This window comes from Manduca sexta, chromosome 22 (genome assembly GCF_014839805.1).
Source record: "Manduca sexta isolate Smith_Timp_Sample1 chromosome 22, JHU_Msex_v1.0, whole genome shotgun sequence".
NCBI lineage: Eukaryota > Metazoa > Arthropoda > Insecta > Lepidoptera > Sphingidae > Manduca > Manduca sexta.
Genome location: NC_051136.1, coordinates 2,111,503 through 2,133,978, shown reverse-complemented (window position 1 = coordinate 2,133,978; position 22,476 = coordinate 2,111,503). Strand labels below are relative to the sequence as shown.

The 22,476-nt window shown below is 36.7% G+C and overlaps 2 protein-coding genes across 2 annotated transcripts; one reads left to right on the top strand and one right to left on the bottom strand.

Moving 5' to 3' along the window:
* Window positions 1-829: 829 nt before the first annotated feature.
* On the top strand, window positions 830-8,628 carry LOC115452538. The gene is made up of 9 exons (XM_030181095.2): window positions 830-940; window positions 1,235-1,495; window positions 1,758-2,034; window positions 2,504-2,676; window positions 3,018-3,066; window positions 3,211-3,325; window positions 4,584-4,734; window positions 7,396-7,556; window positions 7,995-8,628. Exons 1-9 carry the CDS (start codon window positions 911-913, stop codon window positions 8,413-8,415), a joined length of 1,638 nt encoding a protein of 545 aa, XP_030036955.2. The 5' UTR covers window positions 830-910; the 3' UTR covers window positions 8,416-8,628.
* A 27-nt stretch (window positions 8,629-8,655) lies between these two features.
* Window positions 8,656-19,942, bottom strand: LOC115452542 (arylsulfatase I). Its single transcript, XM_030181099.2, has 12 exons — window positions 19,637-19,942; window positions 17,762-17,921; window positions 15,357-15,516; window positions 14,891-14,985; window positions 14,544-14,611; window positions 13,039-13,192; window positions 12,216-12,373; window positions 11,578-11,726; window positions 10,729-10,871; window positions 10,124-10,274; window positions 9,443-9,562; window positions 8,656-9,081 (listed from the first exon to the last, which is right to left on the bottom strand). The coding sequence occupies exons 1-12, from the start codon at window positions 19,733-19,735 to the stop codon at window positions 8,910-8,912; spliced, it is 1,629 nt and encodes a 542-aa protein (XP_030036959.1). The 5' UTR covers window positions 19,736-19,942; the 3' UTR covers window positions 8,656-8,909.
* Between the last annotated feature and the right edge of the window lie 2,534 nt (window positions 19,943-22,476).

The following is a 22,476-nucleotide window of genomic DNA, read 5'->3' as shown; positions in this document are numbered from 1 at the left end:
TAAAATAATTGTGCACACACACATACATCACGCTTGTGTATTGGTGATTGGAGTAAATAGAAAAGTAGTATCTAATAACATTCCTCCACAGTTAATTATTTATGTATCTTACATCATTGGACTTCGTAGATCGAAGTTGATTACGAAAAAAATTCGATATAGACTTTTTCCAGGTTTTTGGATTTTTGAATGAGTTGAGCTCTAAACTGCTGGTGCCCTCGGAAGGTAGTTTTTTACTTTTCTTTTTACATGTTTCCTCATCTTCCTTGGGTACCTTTTCATTATCTAATTGCGAACCTTCTGGACATAACATTTTGATTTGTCTTAAAATTTCTTCAGGACTTTTCACTAAAACTATTCAAAATTTCTTTTTTGTCAGTTAGGTTGTCAGTTCGTCATTTGTTATTTGTATAAAAAAAGTTAATTTAAATTTCGAAATATTGACACATAATATGAATCTTATTTTAGAAATAAGATTTTATTTAATAAAATATATACGTTTAAAGAAAAATTCGTAATCATCAAATAAATCATCAACGTAATATATTTGCCATACACTATGCACGATTGTAATCGCACTTTACGGGAATCTAATGTGGCAACAAATAAAAAAAAATATTTGGATTGTTTTATGTATATTCAGGATTTTTTAAAAAATATTTAAACTTTACTTACAACTCAACTGTAATTTACACATGCTCCACTTTCTAAAATATATATGGTCCACGCGATTGTATTGACGTGTATGTCCCGCCTAAATATTTATTTTTCATTTGCTTTTTATTATCTGTATCAATAAAATGGCGCGTTTTTCTAAATTTATGAATATAGTGGCGGGAGTGATGAGACCAATAAACACTGTTAACTGATAAGTTTTAATATATGGTTTATCGTGTGTGATCGTTAAAAGATGACTGCAACGGGTACAATTACTTCTCAGGTAACTAAAAGATTTGTTTTCAATCTACTTCAGTGGGTATTGTAATAAAAAAAAAAATACTTGAAACCCTTTAACGTTTAAACAATAAACTCTATACTTATCACACCAATTATTAGCAAAGAAAATAATATAATATAATGCTGGCCTTCTGTTAAATAATAAAAAGGCCTACATTTTTCGGATTAGTCATCAGACGTGTTAAACACACCATTTCTGTTTGAAAAGTGGGTAGAAATTTGTTTCATTAATGTTTTAATTATGTAAAGGCATAGCTAGAGTATTTTTGTTCACCAGGCCGTAACAGAATGGGTAAAATTATTTCCGCGTACGGTAACAGAGACGTATACAAGTTCAGTAACATTTATGAAGCAACTGACGGTAATCGCAGTTAGTACTATAACGTATTTGAAGAACGTGTTCCCGGAGGAGAGCTACACCGTGGAGAGCTTCGGAGGCATTCGGCTGAGGATATTGAAGAAGAAGTGTAAAGACGAACTGGCCCAGTTCGTAAGCACCGCTCTAACGCAAGCGTTTGAGGCGTTCGATAAGAAATATGTAGGGTTTAATTTATTTTTTAAAATTTTTAATACATAAGTAGTTACATGCATAGATTAATTACTACAAATAAGAATATTTTACGCGTAACTTCAGCCGACATCAAAAGCTTTTTGTGATTGCGCAATACAAGTTTATTTATTTAGGAACGTTCGTCTGTAATTTGAATGCCTACATTCTACTTTAAAAAATACGATATATTTACGTTATTAATAACATTTATAATTGCATTAAAATCTACACACTTTAATACCAATTCCAGCTGCATCAACTAGCGCTATGCTTTTACGACGGCGAATGCAAACTCGAGAATCTAATAGAGTACCACGTTTTTGAGTTTTCATACAACCCCGATGGGGTGACCATGGACGTGCACTCCAAAAACCGGGACAGTGCGAAACGTTCCACTCGGTACTCCTTCGATAATGTTAGGGACAGGACTATCCACATGATCAGGTCGTGTGTGGTCATCATGCAGACTTGCCAGAATGAGCTGCCGTCGACCTATGACGTGAGCTTGAGGCTTTATTATAATGATAGTGAGTTTTTTAATTATTTTTTTTGGGTAACATTTCACTTAGTGTCCTTAATAAAAGGATTGCTTTGGTGGCATAGTTGTATTAGGGTATATGTGCAGTGCTGAGGTTTCAGGTTCAATCCCCGAATCGGGTAGTGATATTGGGTTTTTATACCAATATCAGCCCGGAGTCTGGAATTTGTGCCCATTTGGCAATAGGCTCTCCTTCTATTACATCATGTTCTATAGTCGCTAAAGTAAGCTATGATTTATTTGGAACTCTGGAATAAAATATAGTCCGACCAGGAAAATAAAAACCTTGGCCATGTAAAATATGGAATAAATTTCTTGCATTTACAACGTAAACTAAATAAAATTAAGACACCCCTAAATTATGTTCTTTAATTTTCTGATTACATAATCTATTTGGTAGTTTTCTACGTAATTTTTCACCAGCAAACACGTGTTTAAATATACGGTTGGGCCATCAGGCGCACCTGAAGGTTACCAGGCGCCTGGTTTCCTCTCAACGTCTGAGTCGGAGGACCACATAGAGAGCACCCTCGCGGAGGCCGTGAAGCTGGGCTGGGTGGAGACTCCGTACCACAAGCTGGTCACTCGAACCTATTGCAAGGAGGCTATGACCTCCAGCCACGATGCTATTGTGAGTGTTTACTGCTAACCAACTTCGGGGAAATGGGGTATTTAATTTTATGGGAATATTTTGTGACAGGGCTAAATGGGATGTAATGACAGTGAAGAAACAGAAACTCAAATAAAAAAATGTATCTCCTTTAGTGGACTAGGTAAAATGAGATAAAGTAAATTTATATTTACTGCATTTCATATAAACGAATACTAAGTAGATATTTTGTAAAATACGTAGTATCTTAAAGTCTTCCCAGATTCACTGGATATATCTGAATTCGAATTCAAAAACAGATATCTGGACGTTTATTGAAGCTTAGTTTCTTTTATGAATAAGAACATTTTGAATTCTTCCAGCCGTCACAAAACCCGCCCGCCATGACACAAGATCAAGGCGACGATTTTAGTAAGTAATTATTTTTAATAAAGAACACAAACGAATCATAAGCCGTATTACCCTTAGGGTTATAAACAATTTTTATCCTGGAATATTGTCCCGAGAAGGTATTTAATCACGGAATAGTGTTTTATAAAAATAACATAACGCCAGACCCGCGTGAGGGTGACCAGAGAAGCACGCCGGGACCAGAGGTGAGCGCCGGACAGCTACTCTGTTCATGCAACAGAACTGATGTGGAAGATCAGAACTTGCTGCTCACTTGCATGTAAGTGTTTAATAATATCAGCCCTATATTATACTGTCCCACTGCTGGGCACGGGCCTCCTCTACTACTGAGAGGGACTAGGCCTTAGTCCACTACGCTGGCCTAGTGCACATTGGTAGACTTCGCACACTCGAAAATTCCTATAGAGAATTTCTCAGGTATGCAGGTTTCCTCACGATGTTTTCCTTAACCGGTAAAGCAAGCGATAATTGACAAAGAATACGCACATATTATTTTAGAAAAATCAGAGGTGTGTGCCCTTGGGATTTGAACCTGCGGACATTCGTCTCGGCAGCCCGTTCCACAACCAACTAGGCTATCGCCGCTAAGTGTTTACGTTTTCCTAATTTTTTTTTATTGCTATAAATGACCAAACGTGCTTGCTATTCACCTGATGGCAAGCGATACGATTCACAAACAGTAGAAACATCAACACCATGAATTACAAAGTATTGTTTGGTATTCCACTGCGCTCGCCATCCTGAGATATGGGATGTTAAGTTTTATTATGTCCAGTAGTTACACTACAATGTAAATTATAAAATGATCAATACAGGCATAATAGAAACCATGGCTGAATTGCAAAATGCATGATGCTTTACTGAGTGTATAACTGAAGCTATATCTAAATATAAGATGCTAAGTCTTATATACAGATATGGTCCTTCGAGCCGGAACTTAGTCGTTATATATTGCTTTAAATGTTTCGCTTTAATATTAGCTTATTTTACAATCTTGGTGTCGTAGTTGTATTGATGCGTGTGCGGTATGACTATCGTTCTGAGGTTGGGTTCGATTCCACGGTCGATTTTGGATTTTATTCTTAGTATCAGCTAATTGTGAAATTTGTATTTTGAAACAGCGATAAGCTTATTCTCTGTCATATCATGGGACGGAATAATCACAGTGAAAAGTAGGTGCAATAGTTGCGCCACTGACTATCCTTTCGAGGATGAGAGGTCTATGTGAGAAGTTAGGTATTTATGAAAATTATAATTCATTAATTTTGTGTCATAAAGATAAATAAATGTATTCAAAATAGTAAAGCATATTAGTAATCAAACCACGGGCGATTGTGATCTCGCACCCTTCATAGATATTGAAGGTGACCGAAGTTTTTACTTGAGGTAGGTAATTGTACAAACTGTCACGTCACGCAGCCGATTATTTAAACAAAATACTTATATTCCATCATATTCTCTATGTTAGTTTAGAAAATAATGTTCCTCACTACATATATCTGGGTGTTTTACGTTAGACACTGTGGCCGTCTCCAACACGCGTCATGTTACGGTGTCCGTCGTCAGCACGTGGCCAACATCCGCCACACGTGCGTGGAGTGTGGCGCGCAACACGCGGACAGCGTCACCGACCCACGACTCGACGATCTCACGCCACACAAGCGAGAGGTATACAAGATGTTATACAAAGTTGGGATATTGTTTAGAGCTGTGTACAGGTGTTGCAAAAATGGGGATCTTTAAACTGTTCCTATAGGTAGAGTGATTTGAATTGTATTGTATATGTCGGAGTGAAACCTATTTACTTGGTTATTTTTTTAAATGACCGGTAAAGTATCACCGGTCTATATTTATTTTCCAGACAGTTATTCAATTATTGAAACACTTCTTTACTTCACTAACAATTTACTGCATAGTAACACTAGCGGAATACACAATGTGCTCGGTTCGAGCGTCCAAATAAGACTCGTACAAAAACTTCTACAAGATTCTTGCTCTCGTCGTTCGGCCGGTCCTTATATTGACAGCAGTCGACCTCCCTCCTCTTCTAATACTTCCTCGATGTAATGATAGATGGCGCCACTATCGCTCCGGAAATTCACCAATTCAACGAATAATGAGGTGCTGCGGCGACATATCTATACTATTATATAAAGCTGAAGAGTTTGTTTGTTTGTTTGTTTGTTTGTTTGTTTGTTTGTTTGTTTGAACGCGCTAATCTCAGGAACTACCGGTCCAAACTGAAAAATTCTTTTTACGTTGGATAGCCCTTTGTTCGTGGAGTGCTATAGGCTATATATCATCACGCTATACCCAATAGGAGCGGGGCAGTAATGGCTAATCTCAGGAACTACCGGTCCAAACTGAAAAATTCTTTTTGCGTTGGATAGCCCTTTGTTCGTGGAGTGCTATAGGCTATATATCATCACGCTATACCCAATAGGAGCGGGGCAGTAATGGCTAATCTCAGGAACTACCGGTCCAAACTGAAAAATTCTTTTTACGTTGGATAGCCCTTTGTTCGTGGAGTGCTATAGGCTATATATCATCACGCTATACCCAATAGGAGCGGAGCAGTAATGTCTAATCTCAGGAACTACCGATTCAAATTGAAAAAATATTTTTGTGTTGAATAGTCCTTTGTTTGTGGAGTGCTCAAAGTTATATATCATCACGCTATGACCAATAGGAGCGGAGCAGTAATGAAACATGTTGCAAAAACGGGGAAAATTATGAGTTTTGAGAGCTTCCGTTGCCTGCGCTGCGTAAACGGTTAAAGTTATGCAACAATGATGTATGACGGGAATGTTTCACTTAAAAAGTTCTAAAAAATATATTATAAAACAAAGTCTCCCGCTGCATCTGTCTGCCTGAACGTATTAAACTCAAAAACTACCCAACGTATTAAGATGAAATTTGGTATGGAGACAGTTTGAGACCCTGGGAAGAACATAGGCTCCCGGGAAACTACTACTTTTATAACGGAAAACTTTAGCCTGAAAAACTTTATAACGCGGGCGGAGCCGCGAGCAATACTATTATATAAAGCTGAAGAGTTTGTTTGTTTGTTTGTTTGTTTGTTTGTTTGAACGCGCTAATCTCAGGAACTACCGGTCCAAACTGAAAAATTCTTTTTGCGTTGGATAGCCCTTTGTTCGTGGAGTGCTATAGGCTATATATCACCACGCTATACCCAATAGGAGCGGAGCAGTAATGGCTAATCTCAGGAACTACCGGTCCAAACTGAAAAAATCTTTTTGCGTTGGATAGCCCTTTGTTCGTGGAGAGCTATAGGCTATATATCATCACGCTATACCCAATAGGAGCGGAGCAGTAATGGCTAATCTCAGGAACTACCGATTCGAACTGAAAAATTATTTCTGTTTTGAATAACTCTTTATTTGTGGAGTGCTCTAAGTTATATATCATCACGCTATGACCAATAGGAGCGGAGCAGTAATGGCTAATCTCAGGAACTACCAGTTTGAACTGAAAAATTCGTTTTGTGTTGGAAAGCCCTTTATTTGTAGAATGCTATAGGCTATATATCATCACGCTATGACCAATAGGAGCGGAACAGTAATGAAACATGTTGCAAAAACGGGGACAATTTATTAGTTTTGAGAGCTTCCGTTGCGTGCGCTGCGTAAACGGTTAAAGTTATGCAATAATGATTTATGACGGGATTGTTCCTCTTAAAAAGTTCTAAAAATATATTATAAAACAAAGTCCCCCGCTGCATCTGTCTGCCTGAACGTGTTATACTCAAAAACTACCCAACGTATTAAGATGAAATTTGGTATGGAGACAGTTTGAGACCCTGGGAAGAACATAGGCTCCCGGGAAACTACTACTTTTATAACGGAAAACTTTAGCCTGAAAAACTTTATAACGCGGGCGGAGCCGCGGGCAAAAGCTAGTATAGAGATAAAATTAAAAGTAATATAACATTTTTTGTTTGTAATTTACCAATATAAACAAACTTATGTATTTTATTTAATATCGTCATCTCGGGACTGATGGGGTTAATGTAATATAATGCGTCGAGTCAATAAAACCCAGTATTGACCATGGACTTTAATATTTAGACATTATTTCCATGGTATTGACTAGGGAATGCGATCTCGCGAGATATTAGACCTAACCGAGATCTCATTCCCGAGAGAACGACATTGTATTCTCTAGTATTGATCCTTAAATCATTGGTTTCTAATTAAAGTTCATTGTATTGATACTTGACTCGTTCACTTAGAGCCACTGTCTCACTAAAAGTACTTCTTTTTTTTGATATTTGAATGTGAATTACAATATTTTAAATGTCGTATCTAGTGCTTGTGTATATTCCGCCGTACCCTCGACTGGTGTGCGCAAGAGTCGAGTGTCTCGGCCACGCAGCTGGTGGACAAGTTCGACATGTCGCATGTAAACGCCACCAAGCTCATGAAGCTGCTGCACTCCCACGGGATCATCGAGGAGGACTCCGGCTCTGAGTAAGATGTTCATATCACACACAATATTTTTTTGTATGGCATCATCACATTAGCTGTATTTAGTCATTACTTTGGGAATGTTATACGACCTGAGGTACATTTTAATTTTAATTTCGTTAATACAATCTGTCATTTTATGACCAATAAGTACTTCTTCAGTCTTACTTATAAACTTGTTAGCGTTAAGAGGTGGTTAAGAATTGCTTAAATAGCTGTCAAAAACATCACTGGTGTCCTAGTTTAAACCTTAAGAGGCAAGATGGCGGGTTTTGATTTACAGCTGATCGAGTAAATTTGTGTTTTATGTAAGCATAGCTATGCGAAATTTTTATAAGTAAGACTGATAATCTTTTAAAAGAAGTCTTTGTTTTTATACATGTCCCATTAGAATAGCCTTGTAGTGGAGGCAAGAGTTTATTAATCTATTTCCATTTCTAGTCAAACTTCTTCCCGTCAAATAATCCACAACCAACTGGAACGAGTCATGGTCAAGTTCTTCCAAAACGAAGAACAGAACATAGTCGACCGTCTCCTAGCTGAAACGTTATCCCAAACCAGTAAATCCGATCCAGTTGGAGATGTCCTCAGCCCTATGGAGAAAGTAAGTCTTCAAACGGCATCAACACTTGGCCGGGTTGTACAACCAGAGGTGATCAAAGTTCCAGAAGATTCCATGCTAAAGGAATACAGAGAAGCAATACTGACGAACCAGGTTGTTGATGAAGAAATGCCTTTGAGTGGAAATCATAATCCGGTTAAAGATATGGAGAAAATAGGTAAGCCAGGGAAAAGGAAATTATCTGATGGGACTAAAAGAGGTGTTAGAACGAAAAGAGCTAAAACAACGAAAAAGATTTAGATACGGTGTTTATGGATTTTTTGTTATTTTTGCATTGTTTCTTAGATATTTAATTATATTCGACATTTCTATCTTTAATTTCACGTCAAATACCTGAATGTCAAGTGCTTGATGTAATAACAACTTTTTTGTCAGTTTATTTTTGTAATATGAAGTAGGAATTTCGTTAGATATTTTCTAAGTTAAACTATAAATATGTTCTTCAGAAATAATTTCTTGTTATTGTAATAAATAAACATAAAAAAATAACTAGTGTTTTATTTCTAAACAAAAATCTGTCATGGCGTAAGCATTGGTTTGGTTTCTTACATATTAATTTTCATAATGGCTACATAAAGATATTCCTTCTAATTAATATGTTATTAACACTTTATGATTTATACCCTTAAATTCATCGAATATTTCTAACTCACAATTTATCATCTACAAAGGTCTAGCCTTCACCGACCAGCAATACTCAAAGGCTAAAGTACTTTATTTGACTATATCACAGTTTATAAACAAACAGACGAAGCGTGTTTACTGTCGAAATCTCCGAAGTTGGTGTAGATCCTGCCCCAGTTCTTCGGATCTCCTTTCGGTTCTATCGGCTTGCTGTTCTGCGGTATGGCTGTTTTGTTTACTTTGTTTAACTCTTCTAGAAGCTTCTGAAGTATTTCTGGTTCCCTGGTAGATGAATGTTTTAATTAGAAAACATTGTTCGCTATTATGGTTACGACTTTAGGTACCTTCTTGATTTTTGACTTCCTAAAATTCGAACTTTAAACAAAAGACTTATTGCTTGTCATAGTTTTGTTACAAATTAGCCAGATTTCATGTTTTGGGATCAGGCCGAACATATTTATAGTCCAAATGGACATGAAATATTACAATATGTACGTCTCTCAGTAAATTTATTCGCTCTTAAAGTAAGAAATGTATTATGAACTGTGAAAGTCAAATAGTTGGGTTGGGTTGGGTTATTTTTGCAATCAGTTATTATCTTTATTTACCAAGGCTACAAAAGATAGTAACTGTAAGTACTCACTGTTCCGCTAAGTTCCTCTTCTCACACGGATCTTCCTCGATGTTGAACAAGCATGGCGCCTGTAGCGGCTGGCACGGTATTGCTTCTATGCTGCTGTTGCATTTCAATGTGGCTGTGTTCCTGGAAAATTACCACCTGTGTAAGGTAATAGGCCAAAGAGGAGAGAGGAAAGTGTTAGAAGTTCTATGGGCTATTAGATTTTTAGGATATATAGTACAGGACATTTACCGCCTTTACTCTCATTGGTGCTATCAAGATGAATATACTATATAGCAAAAGCAGTTTAGTGAATTTTCAGTCTTCCGCAACAAATTTTATTACATCAAGTGAAAATAATGTTTGCTGGTGTTTGCTACTGTTTTTGCTGATAGATAGAGGTAGGATATATTTTATATCCGCCCGGATAGCGATCACCGTACACGAGGTGTCAAAACCCGCCATAGTGGCCCACGTAAGTGTGTCGCGTTCTGAGATCAGCCTGTGTATATCCGGTTCCAACAGGCCGGCATAGTTGTGTCGACTGCTGAGGGGTAATCATCTCTCGTCAGTCGACATTCTATTCGACTCCACTCCATTTACCATCAGGGGCAGTAGAGTCACTATTCCATGCACCTAAAAAAACACATCAAGAAAAAAACGAAGTATTGCATACACAAGTACGGACCCTTCTCAAGTTCTTACCTAAGTTCAAAGATCTTGTCTCCGTCAGGCATGAAGCCAAGTTTCTGCACCACCTTGCCCGCGTATCCGTCGCAAACTCTACTAACGTTGTAGACGCCACTGCGCTCATCCGGCCCATACCAAAAATCCCACGCCCCATTGTAATTTGTACCTTAAAATAAAATATTTTAGAACAACTATTTCTTTGAATATAACATTTAAGAAAATATTTAGCTGCAATAAATGGTGGCATAAGCTTAACCAGGAAAATAAAAATTCTTATGATGAACTACATGAAAAGAAATTTGGAAGTCATTGACAAAATTCACTTTAAACTAATGAAACCAAAGTAACGCCATCAGATCAGGATTTCTATTTTCATGGTTATAGTTATTTACGAATTAAGCTAAAAGTATAAACTAAACGCAATGTTCAATCTACTGATGGTATTTCAGATTTAGAAAAACTTTCTTGATTTAAGATTTGTTCATGTCGCCTAATACATTTTTGAAGTCAAGACTTTTGAGTATGAATTTTTTAACTATTAGATGTTTTTGTGTATTAATACTTTTTCTGATAAATACTTAATTAACTATTTCCTGAAAATGCTAATTTGAGATTAGTACCTTTATGTATCTTCCACTGATCGACTGTGAGAGCAGCGGAGGCCCAAACATCATCGATATTGTGAAGCAAACTCGTACGCGATGACTTCTCATCCTTCGACAACGAGTGCCATTGGTCTATCCCGTCTATGTTCTGGAATGCACTATAACAATTGAATATTTTTTTAAACTAATAAGAATTATTATTTCAATACCAATTTTTTGGAAGGAAATATTAATTACAATGGACAATTCAAGAACTAAAGTTGTTTCTATGTCTTATAACTATAGTCGTATAAGCGAGCAAAAATATTTATTCAATTCTTATGACTTTTATAAATTTACCCAATATTAAACTCAAACGCATACTTATATGATGCAATAGATAGGTTTGTATGTTTTATAGTAATTTATTTCTCGCTACTTCTATTTACTGCCTCGGTGGCGTAGTTGTACTGCATGCGCGGTACGGCAGCGCTCTGAGGTCCTGGGTTCGAATCCCGCCCGGACAGGCAAAGTGATATTTGGGTTTTTCTGCTCAGTATCAGCCCGGAGTCTGGAATTTGTGCCCGATATGGCGATAGGCTCGCCCCCTATCACATCATGGGACGGAACATACTTGGCGAAAAGTGGGTGCCCTGGTTGCGCCTCTGCATACCCCTTCGGGGATAAAATGCGTGATGTTGTGTGTGTGTGTTGTGTACTTCTATTTTACTAAACTTTTAACTGACTATCTCAATGGCGTAATTATGTGTGTGCGGTACGACTGTCAGAGGCTGCAGTCCCGGATTCAATCCCCGGTCAGGCAAAGCGATGTTGGGTTTACTGCTCAGCATCAGGCTTAAGATAGTAAGTATTTATTTACTTTACCTGATATCTCCCCCCGCGGCGCTGTACACTGTGGGCAGCCAGTCGACAATGTGCATCCTCTGTGCCGCCACACGGGACTTCTTCTCAAGCAGAGGGCTCCACAGTACTCCCGCGCCTCTCACGCCGCCTTCCCACAGCGTGTTCTTTACCTTCATAATAATACACTGTGTTTTAATCAGTGCAATATGTTTGTGTATTGTTAAATCAAGAGTCATCATAACATATTAAAAAAAGAATTATCCAAGTCCTATTTGATTTTAAGGAGTTCCTTTTTGCATCTTCGAAGTATAAATTTATAACGATAGTTTAAATATGGCTGTATTTTGAAGAGATATTGACTGCGGTGGCGTAGTTGCATTACGATACGATTTGAAAATGTATTGACTGCTTCGGAGTCGTAGTTGTATTGCAGTACGACTGCAGTTCTGAGGTCTCGGGTTTAATACCCGTCTTGGGCATAATGATTTTGGGTTTTTATACTCAGCCCTGAGACTGGAATTTGTGACCGATATGGCGATAGGCTCGCCCCTATCACTTCATGGGAAAACACATGGTGGAGAGTGGGTGCACCAGATGTGCCTCTGCCTGTCCTTTTGTAGATAAAAGGCGTGTGTGTGTAAATATTAATCTTTACTTACCCCCTTAAGAGGATAGTTTGAAGCAGCGTTATCGTTGAATCCCGCCGCTGGACCGCCGTTATCAGTGCTGAATATCACGATAGAGTTTTCTAACATTGCTTGCGTGTGCAATGAGTCTACAACTTTGCCTATGGACTCGTCCATTTTCGATAGGACAGCTAAAAAAGTAATGAATATGCTAATGTGATATTTCAAACAAATAAATAAAGCGAAAGAGACAGCTCGTTGTGTTTGTTTTTCTGATCGATATTTTTAGATTGGTAATGATATTAATAACTTCGAGAAATAAAACTACCTCCTTTTTTGTATATTGACACGGCAAAGTGACTTGCACTGCACCTGATGGTAAGCGCAAGGGCGTAGGCAGGTGGAGGCCGGGGGGGGGGGGGCTCCTGATCCTGAATATCTCAACTGTTGTGAGGGCTTTGAAGACTTAGATTAATATATATTTTTTGTTTATTGCTTTGAATGACGAGACCAGCTTGTCGTTCGCCTGATGGTAAGCGACGCGACCGCTCATAAACAGTAGAAACACCATCCAACACTTTGAACCACGAAGTACTATTTCGCATTCCACTGCCATTGAGATATTATGTCCAGTAGTTACACTGGCTACAATGGCCCTTAAAACAAGATTACAACAGTGACTACACACACACAAATAGACATTGCGGTGGTATATACCCAGGCGGACTCTCACATATGAGAGACCTACCAACAGTAAAATATATTTTGAAATTAGTATTTGTTATTAAGTAACAAGTTATTGACCTACACCAAATATCATTTGAGTACCCTGAAGAAGAAATATAAATTTTCATACCCGCAAACTTCTGCCTCTTCGGATCGGAGATGTGTTTGAACTTCTCCACTTCTGATTCTGGAGCTCGGAGCGGCTCGTACGGGTTCCCGCTGTGCACCGCCGAGTGCGACACCATCAGGAACAGCGGCTCGCTGGCGTTGTGGCCTTTGATTACCTGCATATCACATTTATATTGCAGCGTTTGCCTATGGTTCCTCCCGCGTGATGAAGTTTTTTCGAGGTAAAGAGTATAGCACTTAGGATTAATGTAGGTTCTTTGAATGAATAGAGTTGGTTAGTTGCTGAGACAAGCGCGTTCAAACTAACTCTATATATTTCAAGTTTATATATTATTGTTATAGATAGATTCAAATTGAAAATGTTTTATTATGTGTTTCTCTATTTTCTAATAAAAATATACCAGATATGAAGTCATTACAATGACAAATATAATTTTGTGTAGGTACATACAATAGATACGTGCGTTAAATTTGAGATTACATTTAAAAAATCAAACCGAAAATCCGTCAGCCAGAGCATTGATTCCCAAAGTGGTCCACGGGAGACTCGACGGGGGTCTATGTTGGCGTAACCAATAAATGGGGGATCATAATTCGTAAGCGGGGGTCCACGAAAATTCATCTGGTTTTAATAATAAAGAACTAAATGTATGTAACTAAACTTCACCTATCAATATAGGCAGATAATATTTTAAAAAGTAATAAAATTGTTACATGTAAAAACTTGCAAATTCGGGGCAATATAGTAGAAATTTACCACCAGCAAAATTTTGAAAGTGGTCTATGAGAAAAAAAAATTGGGAAACTCTGGCCTAGAGCGATAATTTCTCGTGTTTCTGTTAAGTTATAAGCCTCGCTATCTCTCACACTGGCGCGACATCCTATAGAAATCAATTAGGTCAAACAAATGTGCTTATCAATGTGATAGGAGGTTACTAGAAGTAAGTACTACGTTAGCTTTTATTGTTTCCTTTGTGAACAAAAACTGACTAGCTCTATAAACAGGTAATTTCATTACACAATATTAGCTATCTAAACGCATTTATGATTTAATCTATATCTATACCTATTATATAAAGCTGAAGAGTTTGTTTGTTTGATCGCGCTGGTCTCAGGAACTACTGGTTCGAATTGAACAACTCTTTTAGTGTTAGATAGCCCATTTATCCAGGTATGTCATCACTCTATGACCAATAGGAGCGGAAAATCAATGAAAAAAATTGCAAAATGTAGAAAATTTATTCCTTTTGAGCGATTCCATTGCGTGCGCTGTGTAAAAATTATATTTTAAAACAAAGTACCTCGCATCTGTCTGCCTGTCTCAACGCGATAAATTCAAAAACCACTCAATAGATTTCGATGAGATTAAGTTTGGACATAATTTGAATACCTAAGAAGGATAAAGGCTACTTTATATCCCGGGAAAATATAAAGCGGGAATTTTAATTTATTCACGCGGATGAAGCCGCGAGCAAAAGTTATTGTAAGATAATTGTAAATAATTACTTTAATTGCTTCGTTGGTATACACATCAGTGGCGTAGCGGCCGAAGGAATCGTGAGCCACTTTGAAACCTGCAAATTAAAGATCATAATATTATTTATTACATATTTCCAATGATGTTAGGTAACCAAGGGTTCAGAATGCAAGTTAATGACCCTGCGGTCCAGTGATAAAATCCATGAAGTTTTATTTAGATTACTTTAGTAAACTTTAAGTATTTGCCAGATGCCTAGCTCCGGAGGTTCCGCTGTACCGCCCAGTCCTACGATAGCTTCGTTTCTGCTTTAGTTTCTAAGTCCTCGTTGCGTTCACATTTTATTTATTAAGGCAGTATTAATGCGACTAGTTACCTCTCCTAAAATCGAATCCCCACGAACCATGCTCCATAGAGGTGTGGTCGTACATGTCTATTCTGCCCGTCCAAAATCCAACATGACTGTCAAACCTGAAATGTTTTACCAATTAAAATGTATATCTATTTTGAAACGCAAAAGGATCTAAGCCCAATATAGATAGTTCAAACTGGAAAGTGAAGTTAGTTTCCAAAAGTAAGGATACCTTGACAGCCTCGAAGGCGTAGTTGTATTAGATTCACGGCATGACTTTCGCTCTGTGGTCTAAGTTCGAATCACGTGTCCTGTAGTTTTATAGGGATATTTAGTTCAGTATCAGCCCGAAATCTGGAATTTTTGCCCGATATAGCGATAAGCTTGTCCTTATTACACCATGGGACGGAATACACACGGTAAAGAGTGCACTAGTAATGCTTCTCTCTACCCCTTTGGAGATAAAGGTGTGAGTATATGTGTCTCTTACCCACGATTTAACGGCAAATATTCCCTTTTATAGCTGCCGAGATGCCATTTGCCGATCAAGTGGGTTTTGTAGCCCAGGTCTTTGAGGTATTGAGGTAATATTTTCTCGGTGAGCGGTAGACCTCGAGGTTCAGCACCGTATATAACTCCATGTTGCATACCTGGAATTTTAAACAGGAATCTAAGTACTCCTAGAACTGCCCCGATTTCGCATTTCGGTACGATTGCTGTGTTATCTTGGGTACCTCCAGTTCCAAACAAAGGTTTAAAAGAGATTAAAAAAAATGTTCAGCTACTTTTGTGGCTGGTATTCTTGGTAACGGTAGTGCGTAGTCTTCGTTGAGAAGGAAGCCTGCGTACTAGAAACCTTATGTTATAAATATGTCATCAATCATAGTTATTGGGAACATTTGGAGAGAATGTTTTCTGTTTTTCATGCCAAGTAAGTCACGGATTTGTCGACGGCGACGAGACGGCGCGGCGCGGAGTCGCCGAATCGACAGCGACTAACGGGCGCCGCTCATCAAAATATAATGCAGGGCTTCGGTAGCCGACTTTCCCTAAAGATGTCTATGCCCGGGCCTAGACCGGCTACATAATATTTGGCACCGATACGAAATGACAAATGTGTGCAAAAATTAATTAATAGAGATACGAATTTTGACTTCCCCGCGTATTAGGCCTCTCTGCTTCTGATTATCCTTTAGAGATGCCAGTGTGAGCTTATGTTACATACAAAAAATTTAATAACATCACACCTTAGCGAGATCATCGACTTATTGCATCATCGTGTGTCCCCTGTCCTTGTTTATTGTTTAAATACGACCTTTAAAGTAACACAGTAAGGTTTAGTTTGCTGTATGCTTAATTCTGAACTATGAACACGGGCAGGTGCTAAATCAATTGGGTGTTTAGAGACGGGAAGCCGCCGCAGGAAACTAACGGTGCATTCGAATTAACTGCCCATATATTATATACAGGAATGGTAGAGATTAGAATACAATTATGAAGTTAATTCCCGAACAACTATACCTATTGTGGTTTTGTGTTTGGTTTTCCAATCATGGCGGTCGCTATCCAGTCGGTCATTAAATATATCAAGTATTCCCACCAGAAAGTCCAGCATTAGGTATATTTAGTTCCATATATTTCTATTCAAAGCTACAAATTAACTTCAAATCAAGGTTTCGTTCAATAAATAAAAACAAATAGGTAGTTCATTTGTAGATAATAAAACTGAAATGGTTCATAAATCAAAAAATCTTTTATTTTTCATGTCAAAGCGAATTTCCAATTAGGAAAAGGCTAGAGCTACACGAGGCGCGCGCGCCGCGGGTCGAACGCTTTTTCCATGCGCATAAATAGATAGCGTAAACAGAGAAATCAGCAGGCTGTTAGTAATCAAACCGAAAAGGCTAATTATACCTACTGCCGCGTAAAATAATCAAGTCAGGACGGCAGGGAATGGTTAAATCAATCCCAAGATATGGCTCGTATGAAAAGCTTCATGTAAAGTAACTGTTAAAATCTTTTCCTTATTGACTACTGAGGTAGGAATACTAAAACTAATTGATATAAAATTATTTAATTTTGATTTGTGAGGAAAAGATTAAAAAAAATTGGTGACATCTAAGTCATTGATATTTTATTAAAATTAACGTAATAGTTGCAAGACGGCTTACATGGTCATTTGCATTATTTAATTTTTACATAAGTCGCAGCACGCGAGTATAAATATCTAAAATGTATCCGTGTAAACAAGACCTAACATGATGTGTGATGTGCATAAATAATTGTGTTTTAAAAACCGGTTTTCGCGAGAAAAATTGCGTTACACATAACTCAACCGCGTTTTTGTTTAAAACTCGATATACCTTGACCAGATTCCGCAGCCTTAGAGGCTGTTTTTGTTAGTGAAAATATTTTTAAACGTGGCCATAAAAATGTTTTTATTGTCAACAAGTGGTCATGCAATCATCGGTAAAAATAATAAATAAAACCATTCTCGTTTTAGGGTATGTTCAATTGTTATAAGGTAATACTTTGAGACTTCGAACTAGTCTGACAAATTTAATTATTGTTACTGGTTTGTAAAGGATACGCGATACAAGTTCTAAACTTAGTGCACATCTTAACGCAGTTGTAATAACCCACATATTGTAAGTGCTATGATTTGTAAAGAAAAAAAAAATCCGAGCTTTAATTAGTGACTGAACCACACCCGGTAAACGGATTATATCAATTTAATGGTTTGTTTTTTTTTTTCAACATTTAATATGAATATTATTCAATCTATGGTATATAGAAAATATAATATTCAATAGAATTCACATACCAGATTACTGATTCGATAACAACCATAGTAAAACAGCATTTTGAAAAAAAACTTAATATAGTCATACATACCAGTATGTATGGGGTATTTCCCAGTCATCAAGGCGGCTCTGGAGGGAGTACATATGGGGGTGACGTAGTAGTTCTGCAGCACGAGCCCGGAGTACGCCAGAGCATCGATGTTCGGGGTCGAGACATCGTTACTGCCGTGGAAGCCCACATCATTCCACCCCTAGAGGAATCACGTAATAACAAATTTCGGATTTCAATAACCGTAATTGCTTCTTATCGACAGTTCTAATTGACCAATCAGAATTAAGTTTATTTGACAGTTAGTTTGACTTATTATTATTGCTTTATTTGTAACAATCATCTGTAGTTACTAGAATCGTTTATAAACATTAGTGTTATGAATGGATACGGCCAATATTAATACATTGGATTGTATATATGGGTGTTTATTTAAGGACTTATTTTATTACATACAGGGGGGAAGAACCGCTAGTAAGAGCGTGCATTTGTAAACACTCTATACGGAAATCTTTGTTAAATTGCACAAGTCACTCCTAATTTCCAAAAGTAACTATAGTTAGAGAGTTTAGGGATCGTACTATAATGAACGGTAACGCTTCCGCACTGTAATTATGTAAAGTCAACAATAATGTTACTTGAAGTTTTATCACAAAATGTACCAACAAATTGTAATCATACTAAGTATATTATTATGTGAAAGAATGTTATACTTAATGTTATCGTTGGAACTTTTGTGCGGGAGCACCTAAGGGCCAATTCAGATTCGTAAGAGATACAACGTCGAAATTGTTTTCCTGAAAATCAAACCCTGTACTCTATAGTTTACTCTCTTCCAGCACTGCTTTTATCTACTCAAGAAGCGTCAATAGATGAGAAATGATTTTTAAAATTATATCATATCAATCCTGTAAATAAGTACCTACTTATATCTTTTTGGAATTTTATTACATACTTATATAAGTATTCAAAATGACATAAGTGGAAAAAAATACGTTGCTACACTAGACCGTAGTTGCCTATAATAATATTATGAGGTATAAGTAATAATAAAAATATCTTAAACAATTTTGAGGAAATAGTTTTCTGGTATAAAGAACACAAACAATATTTATAGCTAAGTAGGAATATCGGTAGGTACTGCAACCGGGCAGTAACATAGGTCACAGATAACAAATATTGTAATCTATATAGGTATACAATGAAATAATATAATAACATAATATTATTGTTAACATTGTTTCAAATCTGTTTGTAAATAATATGTAATTTGTAAGAATGAATTTGCTTAAATAAATCTATAAATATCTTTTTTACGTAAATATAACTAAACAGAATTAATACTTATCTATTAGATAAGTAGACTTATTGTATAAATTCTAGAAAATAAACCAAATTAAAGACGACGTTTGAAACAACCTGTATTATAATATACTTACTTACTTATACGTAAAATATTTTAATAGATATGAAGCACATGAAACTAAATATATCGCATATATATGTGTAGATTTATTTTATATCTGTATCTTTGTGTTTAAAAACGGAGTAAAAGTAAGTATATTATAAGAAAACTCAAACAAAAATTGACCGCTAGACGACAATCACAAGTAAAAAAAGTACCTAAGTAAGTATGTGTTTATATTTTGTTTTTTAGTGTCACCAAATAAAACTAGGTAACACAACATAGTAGAACCATTGGTCAAAAACTAGTTACTTGACAATAATAAAAAAATAAAATTATTAAATTCTAGGTACTTACTTACTTATTTATAAAAGTTATCTAACGTTCCTATTTAATATTTTTAAATAATAATAACAACATAAATGTTAATAAGTTTCCTTTTTTTAAATTATCTTTGTGTTTAAATACTTATAGATCTTTATGTATAAAATATTCACAAAAACAACGCTCACCAGATCGTCTGCTAAAAACAAAATGATATTAGGCCGCACGGCGTGTACTGCCCGCTGGCTGAATGCCGTGCACCACACCATGAACACTGGCCACAACATGCCGCCTCGGAACGCGCACTGAACTGAGGAACTCGTCCTCACGGGATCTGAATACGCACGAGAGGTACCTACGTATATTATCTGTGTCGCGTAGGTGTTAACTTATTATAAACTTTGACATGTTTCATTGATCTTTTGTGGACGTTTGTTAAGTATTTTCATTGTTATCAACGAGGAAAATGATTTATTATTGAAATAACCTAATGTTAAACGGAATGCACACGATGTAGTACGTATTGCTTTGGTATTTAAATGATCTTTATTATCAGATTAACTAGCCTTTTATGCGACCGATGCGAGCTTCTATGACTGCGTCTATGCATGACCCAAAACTTGGTCTCGGTGTGGTCATTTCAGCGCCCCTGGGCCTGGATATTGCTGGCATCGCCCTTGGTACGGCGCTGAGTATGACTCATGACTTCTACAATACCTGCAAGGACTCATGGGTGCATTGCTTTGGTTCTAAAGAAAAAAATAAACATCGAAATGAGGTTGGTAACTGGTTTAATCAACAATCTCGTTGAATAGTAAATCGTTGAATAAAAAACTTCTCGTCGGTTTTCTATTTAACAGTCGAAGCACTAGTCCACGCCGTCCATTCCTGTTGTAGACAGCATTATATCAATAACATAAAACGGCTTATCCATTAAAAATTCAACAACCATAAAAACAGAGAGACAGATATTTGCTGTTTATTTTCTATTTAAATGATAAAATATTTGCCAAAGAAAAGCAATAAGTTGCATAATATTATATTTTTAATGTCCGCATTAAGAATATTTCGTGGGATCGTGTAAACATTCAACATCGCATTTGCATAACCGATTTATTTTAATTAGTGACATAATTATGTCCTGATTTTCTTCTTTAAGATCCAATCCGATCTTAGCAACGAATGCATATTTTACGACCTCAGTCAACAGCCTACAATATAGCTACGCTCGCAGTCCATGCAATGCCAGCTAAGCTAAGCTATGGAAAATACTGTTAAAATTTAAAATGTAGGGTTTCGCGTCACGAGTCTAGTGGTAGCACAACCTGTAATATTACGTCCCCGGAAACTGTAACGATATGTATAACTTTTTAAATTAGGTAAGTACTAAAATTCTCTCGATTAACTTGAGATAGAAATTTGCGTGCAATACCGCAACGACCGCGAGACGTTTTCCTATCTGGTTAAAGGCTAAAAGTAAGTTTAGCGTGCCGTGGGCAGAGGCATAAACTTTCAGCTCAGAATATTAAAAATATATTTCATAAAATATAAATTTGCTCCGTGTACTGCTGACTTTACCTGATATACTTACTAAATTTGTTTTAGGTTACTTACACTTACAAAGAAAATTATAAATTGTAATTCAGTAATAGTACCTACCTGGGTCCTTGTAATATTTATTTTTTTATAAAACTGTGACTTTTTATAAATATTTATATTTTCCAGGGTTAAAAAAATATAAATCAGTTCAGTAGTTCCAGATTAGCCCCTACAAACCTACAAAAAAATTCACAAACTGTTCTCTCACTCTTCGCGCTTCGCGTTGGTGCGTATTATATTGCGTGCGCGGTACGACTTCCGCTTTGATGTCTCGGATTCGAATTTGTCAATTGTTATAATTACTTACTTATTTAATCATTCTTAATAATAGTCCGGAATAATATGGCTCCTTATCATATCATGGGACGGAACACAATTGACGAAAAATTGTGCCCTAGTTAGATCTCTGCCGTTCCTTCGGGAATACAGGCATGAGTTGTTTTTTTTTTATAAAAAAAATTTATTTTACGAGATTATTATAAATCCTAACCTCCCCACTTAATATTGTACTTAGAGGTCACATTATTGATTAAGCTTTTCTAATTACTTATAATTAGGTGTGTGAATAGCTGTTACCTACATTAAATTAATAAAAATCCTTAAGTAAGTACTTAAGTAAGTATCTTTAAAAGTTCCTACCTAAATGTTTATCAATAGAAATTAAGTCATAATTGACTAAATTATTTATTCCAAATTCCAATTGGGACGTTTTTAAGTCTACGCGACGTCAAACATATTCATGTATTCGCCATTCAATACAGACAGAAATAACACGCAAGAAAATCATTACGGTACAACATGCGCCAAAGCTGAATACACAAAACGACCCAATTGGGACGGTTAGTAACTAGTTTGCGTTCGACTCTGCAGCGAGCGTGACGTCTGTGATAGCTGTTATCGCGTGACATAATATTAGCAAAATGCCGTCGTGCGTGTTCAGAAAGTGCACAAATTACGATGCAAAAATTAATAAAACGCAGGGGATCTCATATCACATGTAAGTGTGCGAAAATTAATGAATTTATTACACCAAATTGTAATTATTTCCAAAACAATAAGTGAGATGGCAACATTTATTTTACACGGTGTTTGACAGAGATACCGTATGCGCGTCTGGTGCACCGTGTATGGACATAGAATAAAATAATAGATGCGACGTCATAGGCATATATCGAAATCTTGTTTGTAATAACATTTTAACATTTTCCGAACATAAATATATAACAAATTTTGTTCTGTGTAGGTTTCCGACTAATCCATTAGCACTACAGGAATGGATTGCAGCTGTGCGTGAACAAAGAAGGGAATACGACTGGAAACCGTCAAAAAGTAGTAGAGTTTGTAGCAACCATTTTAGCGAAGAACACAAATATATTTCAAGTCAAGGGCGTAAATTACTTAAGAAGAGTGCAGTTCCTATAGTAGAGGT